Raw genomic sequence first — 21,605 nt, forward strand, 5'->3', positions numbered from 1 at the left:
TCATTCGTTCCCCCACCTCTTGGTGGCGGCTGCGGCGGCCAGTTAAGATCAAGCAGCAACGGAATGCTTCTCGACTCCTCCTGAATCTCATCAACAGTAGTCAAGGAAACCTTAGTGTTTGTTGCTTTAATCGCAAGAGGTCTGTGTCTTCCCATGTGACCACCCAAAGCTTGACCTAATGAGAACTCTAACCCACAAATTGAACACTCGTGGACCTTTGGCTTGATTTTGCTATTCTTATTATTACGTGAATAACCTCTGTTTACACTTAGGGTTTTCCGTTGTACTGCCATCAAGGTTTGGACAGACGAGCTAACGCTAGCTCCTTTGTCCACTTCCCCACCACCAATATTCAAACCTAAACCAAGTTCAAAAGCATCTCGGTTACAATTATTGCAATAAGCATTAAACTGCATCCTGGAAGATGTACCTGATGATATAATCAAATCATCAGTAGGACCGCCAGCAGCAGCAGTCGAAATCTGTTGCTTCGACTGATGTTGCTGGCGGTCGTCTACGCTCCTTGAAGGAGACGAAGTGATATTGGGATCTGAGATCATGCTTTCACCCCACCCTGAATTATCAGAATAACCGCAGATGATTCCATCAGTATTAGAAATAAAGGAATCACTATCTTCTGTAGTTGTGTCCATAGACATCTCTCTAAAACTTTCTGCTTTTTCTTCTGTTATAAATTGTTGGAGTTACCTACCTTCTTTCCTACTTCGCTTAAAAAAGAGTGAGGCCTTCACATATATATTAATGTCAATATGTCATTTCGAGAAATTTCGCTTTCATTTGTTTCTTTCCATGAAATTTACCCTTCTCATACGTGTAAAGAGTGGAACTTCATCTATGGACGCGCTTATGCGAACGCACAATAATTTGGTTGGGAAACAAGTTATTCCATAATTAATTATTCCGCGATTAATTACTCACCCTTTCATAGGTATAAAAAAATACTATAATCTCGAGATAATTAATCCCGAGATTAGTTATCCTACGATTTTATTCCAACCAAACATGGAATAAACTCACCTCAAATTTAATCCCAAAATTAATTATACCTCGTACCAAACAAGCCCTTAGTGAAATAGATAGCTCAATTTAAAACATTGGTAATATACGAAGTGTTCTTCCAACAAGGAAATAGAGTCTATAATATATTTACTTAAAAAACATGGGAAAATCAAATAGAGTTTAAGCGTAAAAATATGCATGTAAATTTGTTATAATCTATTGCAAGACCGGATTAGATAATAGGATGAAAGTAATTCATTTGATTCAAATATTTGCAGACCCTTTGCCAAGGCATACTAAGGCTTACAGTTGGGATGTGAGGATTAAGCAGGTGTTCAGACATAAAAACTACATAATTTTTAACAAAAGTAATATTTGAGATCTAAAATTATTTTAACATGCATTTTACTTGAAGAACTATTGCAAGTTATGTGGGTCGAAAAAAGATACTAAAATTTTTAAAAAGTGAGATTTTGAAAAACTCATTTTCGAAATTTTCAGAAACTTGCAAAATTTCATGTAGAAACAAATTATTGAAACTTTTTTTGAAAACAAGGAAAAAAGCAACATATTACAATGCACTCCTTAACGCACCTGCCCAATATGGCTCTCAAAAACATGCATAAACTCAACAGTAACAAGCATAATCAACCACTATTATAAATCGTTCAATGTCATAGCCAATCAGAATTCATGTTGTCTACTACACAAGACAAGACAATACCAACTAAGTTTTACTCGAGCATAGATAAATAGAAACACCAAAGAGTCGTACAACTAGACTGTGATTCAAACTACTACAGCATTAATCTCCAAGAGATAGCTCAGTGTCGTGGAGACACGTCATGATCTGGATCCCTCGAGTAACGGACATCACCTGGGCTCCTGCTGCGACTGGGACTCCTGCTGTGACCCCTAACCGGAGAACGCTCCTTAACTGGACTTCTGCTGCGGCTCCTTCGACCATCATCATATGGTGAATGCTCTCTGACCGGAGTTTGACTGCGACTCCTTGACCCATTATATGGTGGAGAAATGTCCCTTGCAGGGGAACGTGAGTATGATCTCTCACGGCTGTATCTTTTCTCTTCAGGTGAAACAGACCTGCAAAGTGAGGAGTAAATCATCATTTACAGAAAGATGGAAATTTGGATTTGAACAAAGCCTAAAATATAATTTTTCGCACAAAAAGCAACCCAAGTGATAACATAAGCCGAAGGCAACAATGCTTTTTCAGCCAAAATTAACAGAAGACATGCAATGATGCACAAAAATTGAAGTTAATATCAGCAGATAGGCTAACGGCTTGTGTTGGATGCACACATGTAATTAAAGACCTGGAGCACCTTTAGTTACACCACGGATCTAATTCAACATAAACGTACAATAAACATAAAATAATATTCTTGCATACCTCGAGTACTGCCTTCTCTTAGGAGAGTAGCCACGGCTGCGGGACCTTGCATAACGTGGAGGTGGAGATCTGGAATATTGAGGTGAGTACCGTCTCCGATCATAGCTGCGGCTCCTACCACTGCAAGAAAATCAAGTTAAAGATAAACATTCAAATGCAAAACAATCAACCCAATCAATTCTAGAATCACATCTATCATCATTCAATCATTTGATTTAAAATGGAGGAATACTAACTAGAATGACCAAAATATAGGAAACAAGAAATGTGAAGGTAGATTATTGCATAGCACCAAATCACCAATCTTTAAACTACCAGATATTTAGTTTCGGACACTATGCTCAACACCAAAAAATGGAGGACAACCAAGATTCAAGTAGTTGTTCACTGAGTAACAAGCAAATTCTGGCTACCCAAGACAGAAATTAAATGGGCTAATATGATGTAAGCAAATGAAATAGAAAGTATTACCTTCCACTACGTTCCCTAGCTCTCATTTCAGTTGGCTTTTTCCTGTTTTCCTCTGCAAAAACCACAGTCAGTTGCCGACCTTGAAAACCCTGCCCATCCATCTGATACTTAGCTTCTGCAGCATCAGCTGGATCCACAAACTGGACAAATCCAAAGCCACGTGGTTGACTGTGCAAAGGAGGTGGAAACAAATGAAGAAAGTTAGAAAACTTGAGATTCGATAAGCATGCCGTATGGAGTTCTGCACATGAACCCTAGCCAAAGCTCTCTGGGGCAGCTCGAAAGTAAACCCAAGTCAGAATATATGTCTGATCAGGTTTTAAGTTCCAAATTGCCAAGCACGTGAGGTTGAGAGCTTCAGTCTCACCCCAAAAAGAACAACTATCAGGACCCAAGATTCTAAGAGAGATACAATAAAGAAAGTAAAGGACTAGCCGACGGAGTAACAAGACTTCCAAACAGCCACAAAACAACAATAGCAAAAATAATCCTACTAAAATAATGTCTTCATAAGCACATAAAGCAAGCACATGGCTGCTGACCTTGAATGTATCAGATTAAAGATTGACTTGAATTTCTTCAAGACTTGAAATCTTGAAATCTTCACATTGTATTCAAATCCAAATTCCTTCAAATCTTCACTACCATTAACATCACCTTCAACTCTTACTACTTGATTGCTCTTACTACTTCAATGAGTCAACAGAACTCTTACTACTTGATTGAAGTCTTCAAAACTCTTTAAGTTTCGCTGCTAAATCTCATCAATTTTAATAATAAAGCACAACCCAACTTGACATAACAAAAAGATTTAAGAAAAGAATCTAAAATTAAAAATACAGTACGGATTCACCAAAAATGAAATTTAGGCTAGAACTTTGGGGAGGCTGGGGGGAGGTAGGAGCGGTGTCAGCTTCTCAAAACTAAAATATAAAATTGCTACTTTTGACAAGAAAGAGAGCTTGACCATAAAGATCGAATGTCTTTTTCTATTTTTTGAAGAGAGTTGGGGGGGTATGTTTCTGCTCTGTTTCTCGTTCTTCTTTTTCAAGGGGAAAAGTTTAGTAGATGAATAGATCGCATGCAAATCAAGCTCACCCAGTGTAGTAGTCCCTGGGCAAGTAAATGTCCTTGACAGGCCCAAATTGCCCGAACGGCCTTCTTAGGTCTTCTGGCCTGCATACAAGAATTAAAGTGAGTTGTATAGCAAGTTACACAAATACATATATACACGCACACATGGAACAGGTCTAGCGTAAGTAGCTCAGAGTGCTCTAAAAATATAATTAATGAATCTCAACAATGCTCTGTCTTCAATGCCATCTCTGCTATATGAAAAATTTACCATCTCACCCTCTTCTCCACTGGCTGTTCCTCAAGATAGGAATCATCTGAGCATTTTCTAACAAAATGCTAAGTCTATGTGATCCACTACAGGCACAAAATTACTTGAAACTGACTTAATGGTTCAGTTCTGTTTTTGCAGAAAGGAAAAAAAAGTATAGCATGCTTCAAGTCTAGCTCATTAAAGTTTGAAAAGGACGGTAATTAGTGCATACCGACAATCATGGCGAAGATTTCGAACTAAGAGACTAGTAGGAGCATCTCTGCTACGACCACCATATCGACCCCTGGGGCTCGGGCTCCTCCCTCCTCTCCTGCCATAACCTCGTGGTGGTGATGGGCTGTAACTCCGTCTCCTCATTTGCAGCAAATCTGATATCTGTCCACAGTTTAAAAAGAGTGAGGAAACTCTTACAAAAACATAAATGTCATGATATCAAACAATACATAAACCACACACTCCAGGATCCAAAAGAAAAGGACGATAAGAAAAGACCACGCATGCACCCTGAGAAAAGAGAATGTCTACTCAGATTATCAAACAATATTCAATCAGAGGAGTTCCTGCAAACATTACATATCTACTATCATTCTCACCTTACAAAACTAGTATTGATGCCAACCAGAACAAAGGAAAAGAGGACAACAGAGGCCTAACAATTCCTTTTAGATGGGTAAAAAAAAAGGAGGCAAAACAATTTTTCAAGTCCAAGGGTAGCAAAATTACAAAATTAGATAACTTAGTGGAATTGGTGCGGAATGGAAAGAGAATGATCAGCTAGAGCTAATACATGATAAAGTGCTATCATATCAGCAATCACTCGTATGAAGTTCATCATGTCATTCTCCAACCACAAATAATAAAACCCACAACATGTCAAACTTCTGTAGAAGCCGTCCATCATTCTACTATTCTACTAGGTGCACGAGGAAGGAGCTTCTGACCCTAGATAATATTTAACAAATAACAGCATGGTAGAATTTAGGTACTGTAAACATTACCTATCTACTCTCACTCTCACATACACCTACAGTGAATACAAAGAAGATTGTACTTTAGAAAATTCCTATTGACGTCAACACAAAAGAAAAGACACGACAGGCCCGATAATTTCTCTCAGATTGGGACAGAACAAGAAGGCAAAAATAGTAAGAAATTTTTAAGTTGAATAACATGATCGAAAACAAAATAGAGCAACAAAATTAGTGTGGAATCAAACGAGAATGATCAGCTAGAGCTAATACATGATAAAGTGCTATCATATAAGCAATCACTTGTATGAAGTTCATCATATCATTCTCCAACCACAAATAATAAAACCAAAAAAAAAGTCAGACTTCTCTTGATGTCCTGATTTGGTTCTACCTTGCGAATATATACATGCACAAGATTGAAAATTTTGACCCTAGATAATATTTTACAAATAAAAGCAAGGAAGGCGGCATTAATGGGACAGGGATAGCACCTTTTGATGAAAAAAGATGACCCTTTTACTCCCTACAGTATCTTCTATTGGAAAAGAATCCAAAGGGCCATCAGGCTTTAAAAGTAAGGGAAGACAGCCTTTAAGATAGTATGTCAACATGATAAAAATCAACTTCTGGACTTCAATATTACGATGAAAAATGTTAAAGTTGAAACAAAAATAGAGAACAGACATTGCTACACACACAATGTATCCAGTCAAATAAATTCAATAACAAGTCTACTTAGCACACAAGTAGAACCAGTTGAAGGCACACCATAGAGAATAATCAGCTAGAGCTAATACATGATAATCTGCCATCATATCACCTATCAAACTGTATAACATTCATCATCTCATTCTCCACAACACTGTATGGTCCAGAATATATGAAGTAAAACCAAGTTAAATGGTTTCAGATGTAAATTCATATTTCAAGATTTCACACCCAAGATCAATGTAAACCAATTTATTTTTTTAAAAAAAAGCACACTAAACCAGACAATTCTAGAACGATCAGCCAGTACGAATACATGATGAAATGCATCATACCGCAATCATGAAAATACATTATTCATCATCTCGTTCTCTTCAGTATAAAATATAAGACTTTGGACCAAAAAAAACATGAAGCCCAAGATCTAAAGTCTTATAATATGTTCTAAGTTGGCAAATAAATACAAAGCATAGAAGTGAAATGAAAACAAATAAAAAAGTTGATAGTCAAATTCCTACAAAAAAAGATTTCACCACAAGTTCCTAGGAACTCATGATTTCCTAGCCAGTTCAAAACCAAAAAACAATTTGGGTAGATGAAGAAATGATCAGCCAGTACGAATACAATATAAGTTGCTGTCATCTCAGCTTTCCAAGTCATAATGATCGTCATATCCTTCTCCAAAACCCATAAAGTATTCATCAATCAAAAACAAAGAAAGATAACAATTTAAAAAGGCCCAACATTACATAGAAGAAAAACTAGTGAAAACTCTAAAAAGTGCACTTAAGATAAAGAACTTAACAAAAGTTTAAAAATCCAAAAAAACATGAATTAAGTTTCTCATAAAAGCAATATGCTTGTGGATTAAGTATGCTCAATGATTACAAGTCCAACATACATAAATGGTGGCTTCAACAGAAATATTAAGGAGACACCATCTAGTAGAGGCAAGTTTAGCTATTCCCAGCTAAGTACAAGCTCATGAATGATGAGGACGTTGACTGACGCATTGAGCAACCTCAACCTCTAATGGTTGCTTGAGAGGTTGCTCAATGCGCCAGTCAGCGTCCCCATCATTCCTCGCAATAGATTCTGAAACTAAGGGAATAGCTAAAATGCATAAAAACAAATAACTAGCTCAGCTAAGTACAATCTCTAAAGCCTCAATACGAAAAAGACTCACTATGCATGTCCAAGTAAAGCTAATACTATCAACAGAGAATAACATATAGTAGTAGATTAAGCCTTTCCCCTTCAAATAATTTCAGCATATAAATCCCACTCTCTTTCAACTACTAAAACCCCCAAAACGAATTTCAGTTCAGACACACATCACGAAGCAATTAAATAAAAAGCACAATCCAAAAAAGTACCAACATTAAGACCCTAAATTTTTCAAGAAAAGAGATCCTACAGTTTCAAACACCTAACAATAATTTCCCAACATTAACCACACCCAAAATACAGATTTTCACCCAACAAAGCCCAAACTTCACCCTTTCCATTGACAAAATATTCCAATAAAACCCCTAACTTTCAATCATCCAAACGCTAACAAAAAATATAACACAGATCCACTTTATAAAACAATAATTAATACCAAAAACCCAAAGCAAAATGAAAAACAATCAAAACCCTAGAACACCGAGATTCATAAAAACCAATTATACTTTTGACAAACCCTAGCTAGAATAAACAACATATATATAAGAGAAAGAGATGATTTTTTATACCTATAAAGAAAGAAGATATTATTTCAAGTGTGGACGGCGGATAGAGTATAAGTTTGCACCCTTTTGAAGGTTAATTAGGGCAAACAGATTCGCACTGGCCGGAGAGGAGAGTACACGGGTATATAACGTTGTCTGAATTTCCTTTCTTGGTCTCCAACTTTCGTGAAAATAGATTTTCTACCCCAAAGGTTTTATTATGTGTACATACAACCCCTCTTTTGGACTAGTTGTTGTATGGGACCGAGTGTTGGCCGGTGAAGATCTCACACATCCAGAGGATGAAAGTTGCAGAGATGAGTATGTTGAGGTGGATGTGCGGGCATACAAGGAAGGATAGGATTAGAAATGAAGATATTCGAGAGAAGGTGGGTGTGGCCCCCATGGAGGACAAGATGCGGGAAGCAAGACTCAGATGGTTCAGGCACATTCAGAGGAGGAACACTGATGCACCGGTGAGAAGGTGTGAACGACTGGCGGTGGTGGGTACGAAGAGAGTTAGAGGGAGACCTAAGAAGTATTGGGGAGAGGTAATCAAGCAGGATATGGCGCGACTTAGGGTTACTGAGGACATGGCCCTAAACAGAGAATTGTGGAGATCGAGCATTAAGGTTGTAGGTTAGGGGAAATTGTGATGTCTTTTTTACAGCGCACTAGAGTGAGACTAGCCAGTTAGGAGTTAGTCTTAGGATGCTATTGATCAACTACTGATGATAGGCTTTATCTGCTGTGTATTAATACCTTATATCCTTCTCGTATTTCCTATATCTCTTATATTGTTGTTACTTGTTTTTTATGGCATTTATGTTATGTTATGGATTTCATGGTATTTTATGTTGTTTTATTATGAGTCTATTGATAGTATTAATATAGTGTCTCTTGTTGCCTCTTTGAGCCGAGGGTCTCCTAGAAACAGCCTCTCTGCCTCTCGAGTAGAGGTAAGGTCTGCGTACATATTACCCTCCCCAGACCTCACTTGTGGAATTACACTGGGTTATTGTTGTTGTTGTGTTTGTTTTTAACATAATCGAAAACCCCGTCTTGACTAACCTTTAGGATCAACTGCAATCTTAGAAACTCAAGGAAAAAGATCCTTTCCTCTATCCTTTTTTTATACCAAGCTTAATTCGTCTGGCTCGAGCTTGTGACCTAAGTCATTAATCTAACAACTTTTGCCACTTGAACTATTCAGATTTTTAAGCAAATATTTTGTTTTCTTGCATTATTTATCTTCTCCAAATTAAACAAGCTTTTTTATTGCATAGTATAATGAGAACCATAGTTTGAAAAGCCTATTGACAAAAACAATACATGTAAATTGCCTTTTTCTGAAGTGAAAGAAATGAATCCAACATGATAACTTTGTCTTGGATCATTTTATCGGGCTTTGTTGCCTTTGGATTGGGTAAATAAGTAGAGAGGCCTCCTAGAGAAGTTGGGCCATATTGCATATGGGCCTTCGTTACCATTGACACGTAGATAAGAAAGTCTTTTCTTAATGCATAATTAACCCAAATAGCCTTTTACTTAACCAATTAAACTTAATCTATATCTATCTATCTATTTATATTACTAGTATCTATAAACGTGCGCTGCACGTTAATAAGGGAAGATGATGGTTTAAATATTTATTTATATAAAGAAATAATTAAATTTAATTAAGGAGAGAAATTTTATATATAATACTACAACAATCATTTAAATACCGAAAAATATTGTTACATTAGCATAATACCGGAATTCAAAATAGAAGGATATCATCAGAAATTACACAAATGATCAATTGTAGTCATATTAAGTAGATAGTTATGTATTGTAGTTTAAAGGTATCTAATGTGATGGTATATTACCGAACACTTCTTTATAAACTGATTTTTTGTATATATATGTTTCCTTCTAATTCTTTGGTTACTCTGTCATAACCAGAACTCTTGTTGTCGATATTGATATCTCTCTTGAAAGTGCACTATAATTATTCGTGTAAAAAAATATATTGTGGTAAATATAGTTCAATATTTAAGATGTTTGTCTTTGTACTTTATTTATTATAACTACAAAACATAAACATACTAAAAATTATTTTCACACAAATTTAAAAGGATATTCTTTTACTTCGGAAGATGAAAGTTGAATTGGGTAAACACATACTTAGAAGCATATTGACTAGTATCATAAGTTCTGCATGTATGACGTTATGTTAAAACTTCTATATACCATATGTGTATTATTACATACGGTATTCAGCGGATCTAAGTTTTCAGTAGTATAACGAATATATATTTCTTCAAAATCAACCTATATGCATTGGAAGATCAATTTCAAAATCAATCTATATGCAATGGAAGATCAATTTTAACTTAGTCTATTATATATATGGTGACACTAACATACGTAAGAAATAATGAACTTGACAACAAACATGTACGGTAGAAAGGCCATTTGGTATTAAAGTATTTAAGTATTATTCTTGGAAGTTATTATTGGTATCATCTTCTGCTGAGTTAAAACTGAAAAATATATTTTTTTTAACCATAAAACTTAGCAATCAATCTTTTATTTAGTTGATTAACATATTCATTTCTGCTAGCTAAGATATCTTTTTAATTCTATCATGTAATTTGCACAAATTGCGTTTTAATATAATGATGAAATTTTTTTTCTTATTAAATGCACTATTATTACCATTGGGGTTAGTAACCAAGTGTTTTAGAAGAACTAAATCATCTTTTATTGGATGCTCTTCTTCGTTTCCGACACGAAGCAAGAAGTCATTGAATGTTGGATTTGTTCTTACTACTATATTTTTTTCATTTGAATATTTTTCATTTGAGGTTATAAGTATAATTTTGGCAAGTTGGCTTTTACAGTTTCTTCTTTGGTCAATTTTGGAACTATTGATCATACTTGACAGCTCCCAAACTATTACTTTTTTATCAAACGGTTCATCAATATCAATATATCTCTAAAACTCTAGGCGATTGTTTAGATCGTTTGGTAGTTAGCCAAAAGCACTTCTTCACATATTATCACATTTGATTTCTTTATAAATTTAGCACTATTTCTCTGATTTGATATATTTGTGATGATTATTTCAGTTATTTGAAGAGGTATATTAAATCTGAAGTGAGTTGTATGACCTCATAATAAAATCGTTGCTGGTACACCACTTGTTCTTATTGTTATTTGCTAACAATATTGTAACACCCCGTAATTTGAATCGGTTGTGGATGTATTAAACGAGTATTAGCGTGATGGTAATTGAGTGGTTATGATAATAAGTGTACGAGGCATATTATAGGTAATTTGGGGTCTAAGGAGAGGCTTAAGTCCAAGCCAAGTTGAAAATTTTCATTATAGCTGAAAATTTGCAAATGAGTATGCACAAGACCTCACTTTGGGCGAGCATATCTACCTGGATACAATGATTTGTGTGGTGCATAACCTATCAAATTAAATCCCTTTGCGTCTAGTTTCCAACGCAACAAATCGTTCGTCATTTGGAGGTGTATACAGAAAGTTATGACCCTTTTACTGGGTAGGTGTCACTAGCGCGAATAGGAGCGCGAAGTCGCGTGTTTTTGCTGAGGATTCTGCCTCCAGCGCGCGAACAAGCGCGCGAGCTCGCGCGTCTGGAAGGTTTTAAATATCTTAAAGACCGAAAATAAGAGAAATTGAGTCATTTCTCAAGCTTAGGGCTTCCTCTACACCCCCAACTCGACCAAGGCATCCAATTGCACACCTAAGGTGAGTTTTTAAGTGTGTTATCATGGTGATTTCACTTCTCAATCACTAGTTACAACATGATTTTGATTGGGTTTCATAGGATTTCTTCAAAATCTCAAGAACACCCCAAAAGTTGTCTTTCAAGATTTGGTCTACAAGAGGTAATCCTACACCCTTAGACTTACATATATGGTGTTATTATGGAATTATGAGTATGAATCAAGTATTACAACTTATGGTATGGTAATTGGAAGTTATAAATTCCCAATTTAAATGCATGACCATGATAGGGATTTAAAGGTGATTATTTGATAGGATTTGTTGGTTGGGTGTGAATGGATGGTCATACATATGTTGTTGGAAGTTATAAATTTGTTAGGAATGATGGTGGAATGAATTGTTGGTTAATGGTGATAGTTGGATGAACCAACACTATAGTTATGAGGTGTAAATATCTATGCCTACAAGGTGTTTGATAATATGCCTAAATGGCATAAGTTATGGAATTTATTACTAATATTGGGTTCCATTGGATGTTGTTATTGTAGATTGAAGGTTCTTAGTAGTGTGGATCATTGTAGTATCACTAAGGGGCAAATTGAGGTATGTAAGGCTAACTTTTTACGTTTGGGAATATTTATGATTCTCCCTACGTCACATTCATCATGAACATAACTAGTTTCCTCAGAAAGTAATTATGCCTTGGTTCCATGAATAGAAGTAGAACTTATATTCTCTAAATGACATAGTTTCATAATCATTCGATATTCTATGAGTTTCAGTTATGACAAATCAACTTATTATGAATACTCATCTCAGTTTAATCCTATTCACTATACCGGTATCATGTAAGTCGGTATGGCTCATTATTTCAGTATCACATATTACAGTATGATTCTCAGTTCCTGATTTAAATTCCTGAATGTTGAACACCTGCATTTGGGCCTGAGGCCGCAATTTATGCTTTATGCATTTTGGACCTGAGGTCGCAGTTATGTATATGTATACTTGGGCCCGAGGCCGCAGTTGTGCACATATATTTACATATATATATACATATATATACATATTGGGCCTGAGGCCGTAGTTTAATGTTCAGATAAACAGGTTGTTCATCATTCAGAAGAGGGAGTATTCACATCCTTACTTCCTTGTTCAGTTATCAGTTTATCAGGTAACAGTTTAGTTTCAGTTTCAGTGTTGACAGTTCTTTTGTTCAGCTATTTTACATACCAGTACAATTCAAATGTATTGACGTCCCTTTTGCACGGGACCACGATTTTCAGGTTGACGATTTTGCTTGCTAGGACATCTCGTATCAGCTATTGGTGAGCCCCAGTATTCCGGGGCCTTGTCTCTCTTTTGTTTTAGTCATTATAGTATTTCAGTTAATAAGGTATACCGGGGACCTTGTCCCGGTAAACAGCTAGCATTTGCAGTATTCTTTAGAGGCTTCGTAGACTATAACCCAGTCAGTCAAATCTTAGCAGGATTTCATATGTTAGCCTTGTCGGCTACTTGTTTCTACTTGCAGACCTTTCAGTATTTTCCGCATCTATGATATTTCAGTCAGACTCTTTAGTAGATTATCATGTTTTATATTTACCTCTAACTTATAGTTACACCACATGTTAATTCAGCCAGCCAGTTGGTTCGCTCGGTCACATGTAGTCAGGCACCGAGTGTCATGTTACGTCCAGGCCCAGGTTCGGGGCGTGACAAAGCTTGGTATCAGAGCCCTAAGTTCAAGAGTCCTAGGGAGTCTATGAAGCCGTGTCCAGTGGGGTCTCTTTTATGTGTGTGTGCGCGCCACACATGTAAATAGTTGACCACCAAGACATCTAGGATTGTTCCATTTCTTTCATACTCTAGATCGTGCAATTAGAGCTATGATTTCAGGAATCTTTTTAACCCGTGCGAATTGCGTATTTCATAAAAATGCCTGCAAAAAGAAAGTACACCAAGAGGGCCTCAGCTACTAGCCAGGGGGCTACAACTAATGCTACTCAGGATGAGGACACTCCAGCCTAGGGAGTTGCATCAGGCTCAGTGCCCAGTGCTTCAGACATGGATGTCAGGGGAGCTATCCAGTTGCTCACCCAGATTGTTGCTAATCAGGCTCAAAGGCAGGGAACAAATGATGTTCATGAGACGGGTAGTTCCAGGTCTAGGGAATTCCTCAACATGAAACCTCCCATCTTTACAGGGTCTAAAAAGGATGAGGATCCGCAAAACTTCATTGATGAGGTTCAGAAGATATTTCGAGTGATGCATGCTACAGACACTGAGGCAGCAGAGCTTGCTGCGTACCAGCTGAAGGATGTTGCCAACATGTGGTATGAAACATAGGAAGAGTCCCGAGGGGAGGATGCAGATCCTGCGACTTGGAAGGATTTTGCAGATGCGTTCCTTGAGCACTTTCTACCCATTGAGGTATTGAAAGCTAAGGCTTTGGAGTTTGAGAGACTCAGACAGAATGATATGAGTGTGAATTCTGGTTGAAATCAGTAGCGTTTTTGGGCCAAGTCATCTCAGGGGAAGGCGTGAAGGTGGACTCTAAGAAAAAAGAGGCAATGAAGAATTGGCCTAGACCCACCTCAGTATCCGATATAAGAAGTTTCTTGGGTCTAGCAGGCTATTATAGGCATTTCGTAGAGGGATTTTCTTCTATCTCGTCCCCTTTGACTAGATTAACTCATAAGAAAGTCATGTTTCAATGGTCGGACGCATGCGAGAAAAGTTTTGAGGAGTTAAAGAATAGATTGACTTCAGCTCCAGTCCTGACACTACCAGAAGGAACCAAAGGGTTCGTCGTTTATTGTGATGCTTCAGTGGTTGGTCTTAGGTGTGTATTAATGCAGCACGGTAAAGTCATAGCCTACGCGTCGAGACAGCTCAAGGCTCACGAGAAGAATTATCCGACTCATGACCTTGAATTAGCAGCTGTGGTGTTCGCGCTTAAGATTTGGCGCCATTATTTGTATGGGGTACATGTTGACATTTTTACAAATCACAAGATTCTCCAGTACATCTTCAAGCAAAGAGAATTAAATCTACATCAGAGAAGGTGGCTCGAATTACTTAAGTATTATGATGTTGATATCCTCTATCATCCGGGGAAAGCAAATGTTGTAGCCGATGCTCTCAGTCGGCGTTCTATGGGGAGCTTAGCTCATGTTGAGGCAGACAAGAGAACTATGATGAAGGAAGTCCACCGCTTAGCAAATCTAGGAGTTCGACTTTTGGACTCCGAAGATGGTGGCGTTGTTCTCCAGAACAGGGCTGAATCCTCCTTAGTAGCCGAAGCAAAAGAAAAACAGTTCAGTGATCCTTACTTATTGCAGTTGAAGGAAGGAATTCACAAACATAAGACTATGGCTTTTGAACAAGGGGGAGATGATGGCACTTTGAGATACAGAGGCAGACTATGCGTTCCAGATGTAAATGGGCTCAGAGAGCGGATTATGTCAGAGGCCCACAATTCCAGGTATTCTATTCACCCAGGTTCCACAAAGATGTATCATGATCTTAAGGAGGTTTATTGGTGGAATGATATGAAAAAGAATATAGAAGATTTCATGGCTAAGTGTCCAAATTGCCAGCAGGTGAAAGTCGAACACCAGAGGCCTGGCGGTTTAACTCAGAATATAGAAATTCCCATTTGAAAATGGGAGATGATAAACATGGACTTCATAACAGGTCTACCTCGCTCGTTCCGGAAGCATGATTCGATTTGGGTGATTGTAGACCGACTTACCAAGTCAGCTCACTTCTTGCCAGTGAAGACTATAGATTTGGCCGAGGATTATGCCAAGTTGTATATCAAAGAAATTGTCCGATTGCATGGGACTCCTTTGTCCATTATCTCAAATCGTGGTGCTTAGTTCACAACAAACTTTTGGAAATCCTTTTAGAAGGGATTGGGCACAAGGGTGAACCTCAGCACCGCTTTTCATCCTCAGACAGATGGCCAGGCGGAACGCACCATTCAGACTCTTGAGGATATGTTGAGGGCATGTGTTATTGATTTTAAAGATAATTGGGATGATCATCTACCTCTTATTGAGTTTGATTATAATAACAGTTATCACTCTAGTATCAAGATGGCATCGTACGAAGCTCTGTATGGACGAAGGTGTAGATCACCAATTGGTTGGTTCGAAGTCGGAGAAGCGGAATTGTTAGGACCCGATTTGGTCTATCAGGCCATGGAGAAAGTCAATTTGATACAAAGGCATTTGAAGACGACTCAAAGTCGCCAAAAGTCCTATTCGGACGTACGACGTAGAGACTTAGAGTTCCAAGTTGATGATTGGGTGTTTCTAAAGGTATCTCCCATGAAAGGCGTTATGAGATTTGGGAAGAAGGGGAAACTTAGCCCCCGCTATATTGGTCCATATAGAATCCTGCGAAGGATCGGACAGGTGACTTATGAGTTAGAATTGCCACAAGAACTAGTTGTTGTACACCCAGTGTTTCATGTGTCCATGTTGAAGAAAGTCATGGGAGACCCGTCACTTGTAGTTCCTACAGAGATTATAGGGGTTAAGGACAATCTGTCTTATGAGGAAATTCCAGTGGCTATTCTTGATCGACAAATCCGCAAGCTCAGAACTAAGGAAATTTCTTTAGTAAAAGTGCTTTGGAGAAATCAAAAGGTTGAAGAGGCTACATGGGAAGCCGAAGAAGACATGAAGTCCAGATATCCCCATCTCTTTGAAGAGAAAAAGGAAAATGTGGAAGGTAATTAACCTTTCCATTCAGGTCTTATATTATAATCTCTATGTCCTACAATATTTACTTAGTTTAGTATTTAGTGGTCACGTGCTCGTTCAGTTCGATATACATGTATTCATAATATTTCAGTATTCTCATATCTCCATAACACCCATTTAATTACCATAGATAGCCGTAGTTGCAGCCAGGACCATCATTCGAGGACGAATGATCCCAAGGGGAAGATAATGTAACACCCCGTAATTTGAAGTTGTGGATGCATTAAACGAGTATTAGCGTGATGGTAATTGAGTGGTTATGATAATAAGTGTACGAGGCATATTATAGGTGATTTGGGGTGTAAGGAGAGGCTTAAGTCCAAGCCAAGTTGAAAATTTTCATTATAGCTGAAAATTTGCAAATGAGTATGCACAAGACCTAACTTTGGGCACGCATATCTACCTGGATACAATGAGTTGTATGATGCACAACCTATCAAATTAAATCCCTTTGCGTCTAGTTTCCAACGCAACAAACCATTCGTCATTTGGAGGTGTATACAGAAAGTTATGACCCTTTTACTAGGCAGGTGTCACTAGCGCGAACAGGAGCGCGAAGTCGCGCGTTTTTGCGGAGTATTCTACCTCCCGCACGCGAACAGGCGCGCGAGCTCGTGCGTCTGGAAGCTTTTAAATATCTTAAAGACCGAAAATAAGAGAAATTGAGTCATTTCTCAAGCTTAGGGCTTCTCTACACCCCCAACTCGACCAAGGTATCCAATTGCACACCTAAGGTGAGTTTTTAAGTGTGTTATCATGGTGATTTCACTTCTCAATCACTAGTTACAACATGATTTTGATTGGGTTTCATAGGATTTCTTCAAAATTTCAAGAACACCCCAAAAGTTGTCTTTCAAGATTTGGTCTACAAGAGGTAATCCTACACCCTTAGACTTACATATATGGTGTTATTATGGAATTATGAGTATGAATCAAGTATTACAACTTATGGTATGGTGATTGGAAGTCATAAATTCCCAATTTAAATGCATGACCATGGTAGGGATTTAAAGGTGATTATTTGATAGGATTTGTTGGTTGGGTGTGAATGGATGGTCATACATATATTGTTGGAAGTTATAAGTTTGTTAGGAATGATGGTGGAATGAATTGTTGGTTAATGGTGATAGTTGGATGAACCAACACTATAGTTATGAGGTGTAAATATCTATGCCTACAAGGTGTTTGATAATATGCCTAAATGGCATAAGTTATGGAATTTATTACTAATATTGGGTTCCATTGGATGTTGTTATTGTAGATTGAAGGTTCTTAGTAGTGTGGATCATTGTAGTATCACTAAGGAGCAAATTGAGGTATGTAAGGATAACTCTTTACGTTTGGGAATATCTATGATTCTCCCTACGTCCCATTCATCATGAACATTACTAGTTTCCTCAGAAAGTAATTATGCCTTGGTTCCATGAATAGAAGTAGAACTTATATTCTCTAAATGACATAGTTTCATAATCATTCGATATTCTATGAGTTTCAGTTATGACAAATCAACTTATTATGAATACTCATCTCAGTTTAATCCTATTCACTATACCAGTATCATGTAAGTCGGTATGGCTCATTATTTCAGTATCACATATTACAGTATGATTCTCAGTTCCTGATTTAATGCTTTATGCATCTTTGGGCCTGAGGCCGCAATTTATGCTTTATGTATTTTGGACCTGAGGTCGCAGTTATGTATACATATACTTGGGCTCGAGGCCGCAGTTTGTGCACATATATATATTGGGCCTGAGGCTGCACATATATTTACATATATATATACATATATATACATATTGGGCCTGAGGCCGTAGTTTAATGTTCAGATAAACAGGTTGTTCATCATTCAGAAGAGGGAGTATTCACATCCTTACTTCCTTGTTCAGTTATCAGTTTATCAGCTGGCAGTTTAGTTTCAGTTTCAGTGTTGACAGTTCTTTTGTTTAGCTATTTTACATACCAGTATAATTCAAATGTATTGACGTCCCTTTTGCTCGGGTCCTGCATCTCGTGATGCAGGTAACGATTTTCAGGTTGACGATTCTGCTTGCTAGGACATCTCGTATCAACTATTGGTGAGCCCCAGTCTTCCGGGGCCTTGTCTCTCTTTTGTTTTAGTCATTATAGTATTTCAGTTAATAAGGTATACCGGGGACCTTGTCCCGGTAAACAATTAGCATTTGCAGTATTCTTTAGAGGCTTCGTAGACTATAACCCAGTCAGTTAGATCTTAGCAGGATTTCATGTGTTAGCCTTGTCGGCTACTTGTTTATACTTGCAGACCTTTTAGTATTTTCCGCATCTATGATATTTCAGTCAAACTCTTTAGTAGATTATCATGTTTTATATTTACCTCTAGCTCATAGTTACACCACATGTTGATTCAGCCAGCCAGTTGGTTCGCTCGGTCACATGTAGTCAGGCACCGAGTGCCGTGTTACGTCCAGGCCCCGGTTCGGGGCGTGACAAATATCATGCCTCTTGATCTGACATTTGCAAGTAATGCATGACATAGGAATATTATTTCGATTCAGCTGGAGGCATCTACAAAGGATAATCCCGCTATACCAGAGCCGATTTTTTATAATATAGTTTTGAAAGCCTATTCTTGTTCAGGAATTAGCTTTGATTGTGCTTCCTCAAGCACTTGTATGACCTTTTTATTATTATACCAATCTTTTTTTACTTTGTACTATTTTTTTAATCTTTAACACTCCTTTTATTGAATAAATTTATGTACCCTAAGATTTTTTTAACTTAAAAAATACTTTTACTCATATGATGAATTTAAAAATAATTTAATTGGATTCTTGTGAACTTATTTTAAAAGTAAATTCTGCGTTTCGAGGCCTTAAAAATCTCTTTCGACATCACCTCAATTTGCGTGCATAGTCCGGGTGCGTAGCCGGAAAGCCATTTTGTAAAAATCTGTGAAAATGATGAATTTTGCATTTAAAATGAGTTTGAGTTGACTTCGGTCAATATTTTGGGTAAATGGACCCGGACCCGTGATTTGACGGTTTCGAAAGGTCCGTAGGAAAATATGGGACTTGGGCGTATGCCCGGAATCGAATTCCGAGGTCCCAAGCCTGATAAATGAATTTTTGAAAGAAATTATTTTGCTGAATTAATTATTAAGTAAAGAAGAGAATTTATATTTGAAACCATTGGTATCAGGCCCGTATTTTGGTTCCGGAGCCCGGTATAGGTCCTATATATTATTTGAGTCAAACCTGTGAAATTTGATAAGAAACAGACTTGAAATGATATGAATCGGACCTTATTTAAGAAAATTAGACAAATTTAATGTTCTTAAGTAATGTCATGATTTTGATGCTAAATTCATAGTTGTTGATGTTATTTTGGTGATTTGAATGCACGAGCAAGTCCGTATGAAGTTTTTAGGTTAGTGTACATGTTTGGTTTGGAGCCCCGAGGGCTCGGGTGAGTTTTGGATAGGCCACGGGGTAGAATTTGGACTTAGGAAAATTGCATGTTTTCAGCTGGTATGATCAGGTCTACAGGCTTCGCAAATGCGTAGCCTTACTCGCAAATGTGAGAATTCCATCGCAAATGCGAACAAAGGCCTGGGCAGGCCTGATCACAAATGCGACCATTTGGCTTGCAAATGCGGAAGGCCCGAGTTGCAAATGCAACGTCAGCTTCGCAAATGTGAACCCTTCAGAAATAAGGGGTGGTCACAAATGCGAAAGTCTCAGGATTCTGAACCTAGTCGCAATTGCGACATCAGAGACCTGTAAATTCATAACTTAGATGCATTTCAACCATTTTCACACTCTTTCAAAACCAAAACGCTCTAGGGCGATTTTTCAAAGGCAATTTCTTCTCCAAATCAATTGTAAGTGATTTCTAACTAGTTTTCTTCAATCTTTAACATCTTTTCACATGATTTCAACTCAAAATCAATAATTTTCATGGGGGAAATTGGGTGTTTTGGGTAGAACCTAAGTTTTTCAAAAATTGGGGATTTGGACCTCGATTTGAGGTTCGATTTAAAAAAAAATTATATATTTGAGTTCGTGGGGGAATGGGTAATTGGATTTTGGTTCGAACCTCGGATTTTGACCATGTGGGCCCGGGGGCAATTTTTGACTTTTTGGGTGACACTTTAGAAAACTCACTTTTATGCGTTAGAATTGATTCATTTAGTATTTATTGATGTAATTAAGTAACTTGTGGCTAGATACAAGCGAATTGGTAGTGGAATCAAGAGGTAGCGATAATTGAGACTTGAATTGTGTTCGTGGCATCGAGGTAAGTGTTTGGTCTAACCTTACCTTGAGGGATCAAGAGTCGAGTCCTATTTGCTATGTGGTTTTTGTTGAGTACGACATATAAGCATAATGATGAGTATCTATACGTTGGTGTCAAGCATTCCCGTGAGTCTTATATTGTGATGATGATTTCTATTATTGGGCAAAGTTTGTTGAAGTAATTGTGACATTTGAACATTGAGGAGCGTTGGCTCAAGTTGTATAATAAAATGTGAAAGTATAAGTGGTAATTGACCCTTTTAGAGCATTGGCTCAAGTGTGACGTGAGTTGTGAAGTAAAAGTGAAAAACAGAAGAGAATCATTATATTATCTCCCTTGTCGGGAATTTGTTGCTTTTAATGTTATCTCCCTAGCCGGGATGTTGATGCTTTTTATCATGTTGTTCCCTTACCGGGACTTGATTATTGAACTATTGTTCCCTTGCCGGGATTCTTATTGTAATTTCATTTATTTCCTTGACCTTATTTCTTGTGATTGTTGTTTGGGTGAGGAAGAGTGATAAAGCACGAAGGGTGATGACGTGTATGATTTTGTGAGGAAGAGTGTAAAGCGCGAAGGGTGATTCCATGCCGCACGATGTACAATTCCGTGCCGATTATATTGATTCTTGGTGAGGATGAGAGTAAAAGCACGAAAGGTGATGCCGTGCAGTTTATATTAATTCTTATGGTGAGGATGAGAGTAAAATCAGGAAGGGTGATGCCATGCACTTGTCCTTGATTTTTCTGATTCTTGCTGATAGTAGAGTTATGTTGTCTTTTACGTTTACTTATGGATTTTCTGTTGTTACTTGATTTTATTTGATGTTATAGATTCCCTTACCCTATTTGCTCTGTGATTGATATCTGTTGGGTGAGGAAGAGTGTAAAGCACGAAGGGTGATGTCGTGTATTGTTTTGGTGAGAGAGTGTTAAAGCACGAAGGGTGATGTCATGCACTTGTCTTTGATTTCCTGATTTTATGGATAACTGAGTTACGATTTCTTTACATTTAATTGTCGGTTTCCTGTTGATACTTGTTGTACCCCGCAACATGATTCCCCCTTCCTACTTCCAATTGATTTATGGTGACCCTCATATTTATTTGTTGTTATTCTGTTATTAGTCGATGTCCCCGCAACATGTTATTCCCCATCCCATACTT

At 37.6% G+C, this 21,605-nt stretch overlaps 1 protein-coding gene and 2 non-coding genes across 3 annotated transcripts; all 3 read right to left on the reverse strand.

Moving 5' to 3' along the window:
- Nucleotides 1-1,655: 1,655 nt before the first annotated feature.
- On the reverse strand, nt 1,656-7,825 carry LOC107794659 (serine/arginine-rich SC35-like splicing factor SCL30A). The gene is made up of 6 exons (XM_016617173.2): nt 7,669-7,825; nt 4,465-4,628; nt 4,004-4,081; nt 2,906-3,073; nt 2,435-2,554; nt 1,656-2,124 (listed from the first exon to the last, which is right to left on the reverse strand). Exons 2-6 carry the CDS (start codon nt 4,608-4,610, stop codon nt 1,845-1,847), a joined length of 792 nt encoding a protein of 263 aa, XP_016472659.1. The 5' UTR covers nt 4,611-4,628; nt 7,669-7,825; the 3' UTR covers nt 1,656-1,844.
- On the reverse strand, nt 5,018-5,095 carry LOC142173163 (small nucleolar RNA Z102/R77). The gene has a single exon (XR_012702596.1). It is a non-coding gene; the product is annotated as a small nucleolar RNA Z102/R77 (small nucleolar RNA).
- On the reverse strand, nt 5,472-5,549 carry LOC142173164 (small nucleolar RNA Z102/R77). Its single transcript, XR_012702597.1, has one exon. It is a non-coding gene; the product is annotated as a small nucleolar RNA Z102/R77 (small nucleolar RNA).
- Nucleotides 7,826-21,605: the final 13,780 nt, after the last annotated feature.

This window comes from Nicotiana tabacum, chromosome 18 (genome assembly GCF_000715075.1).
Source record: "Nicotiana tabacum cultivar K326 chromosome 18, ASM71507v2, whole genome shotgun sequence".
In the NCBI taxonomy this organism is placed as follows: domain Eukaryota; kingdom Viridiplantae; phylum Streptophyta; class Magnoliopsida; order Solanales; family Solanaceae; genus Nicotiana; species Nicotiana tabacum.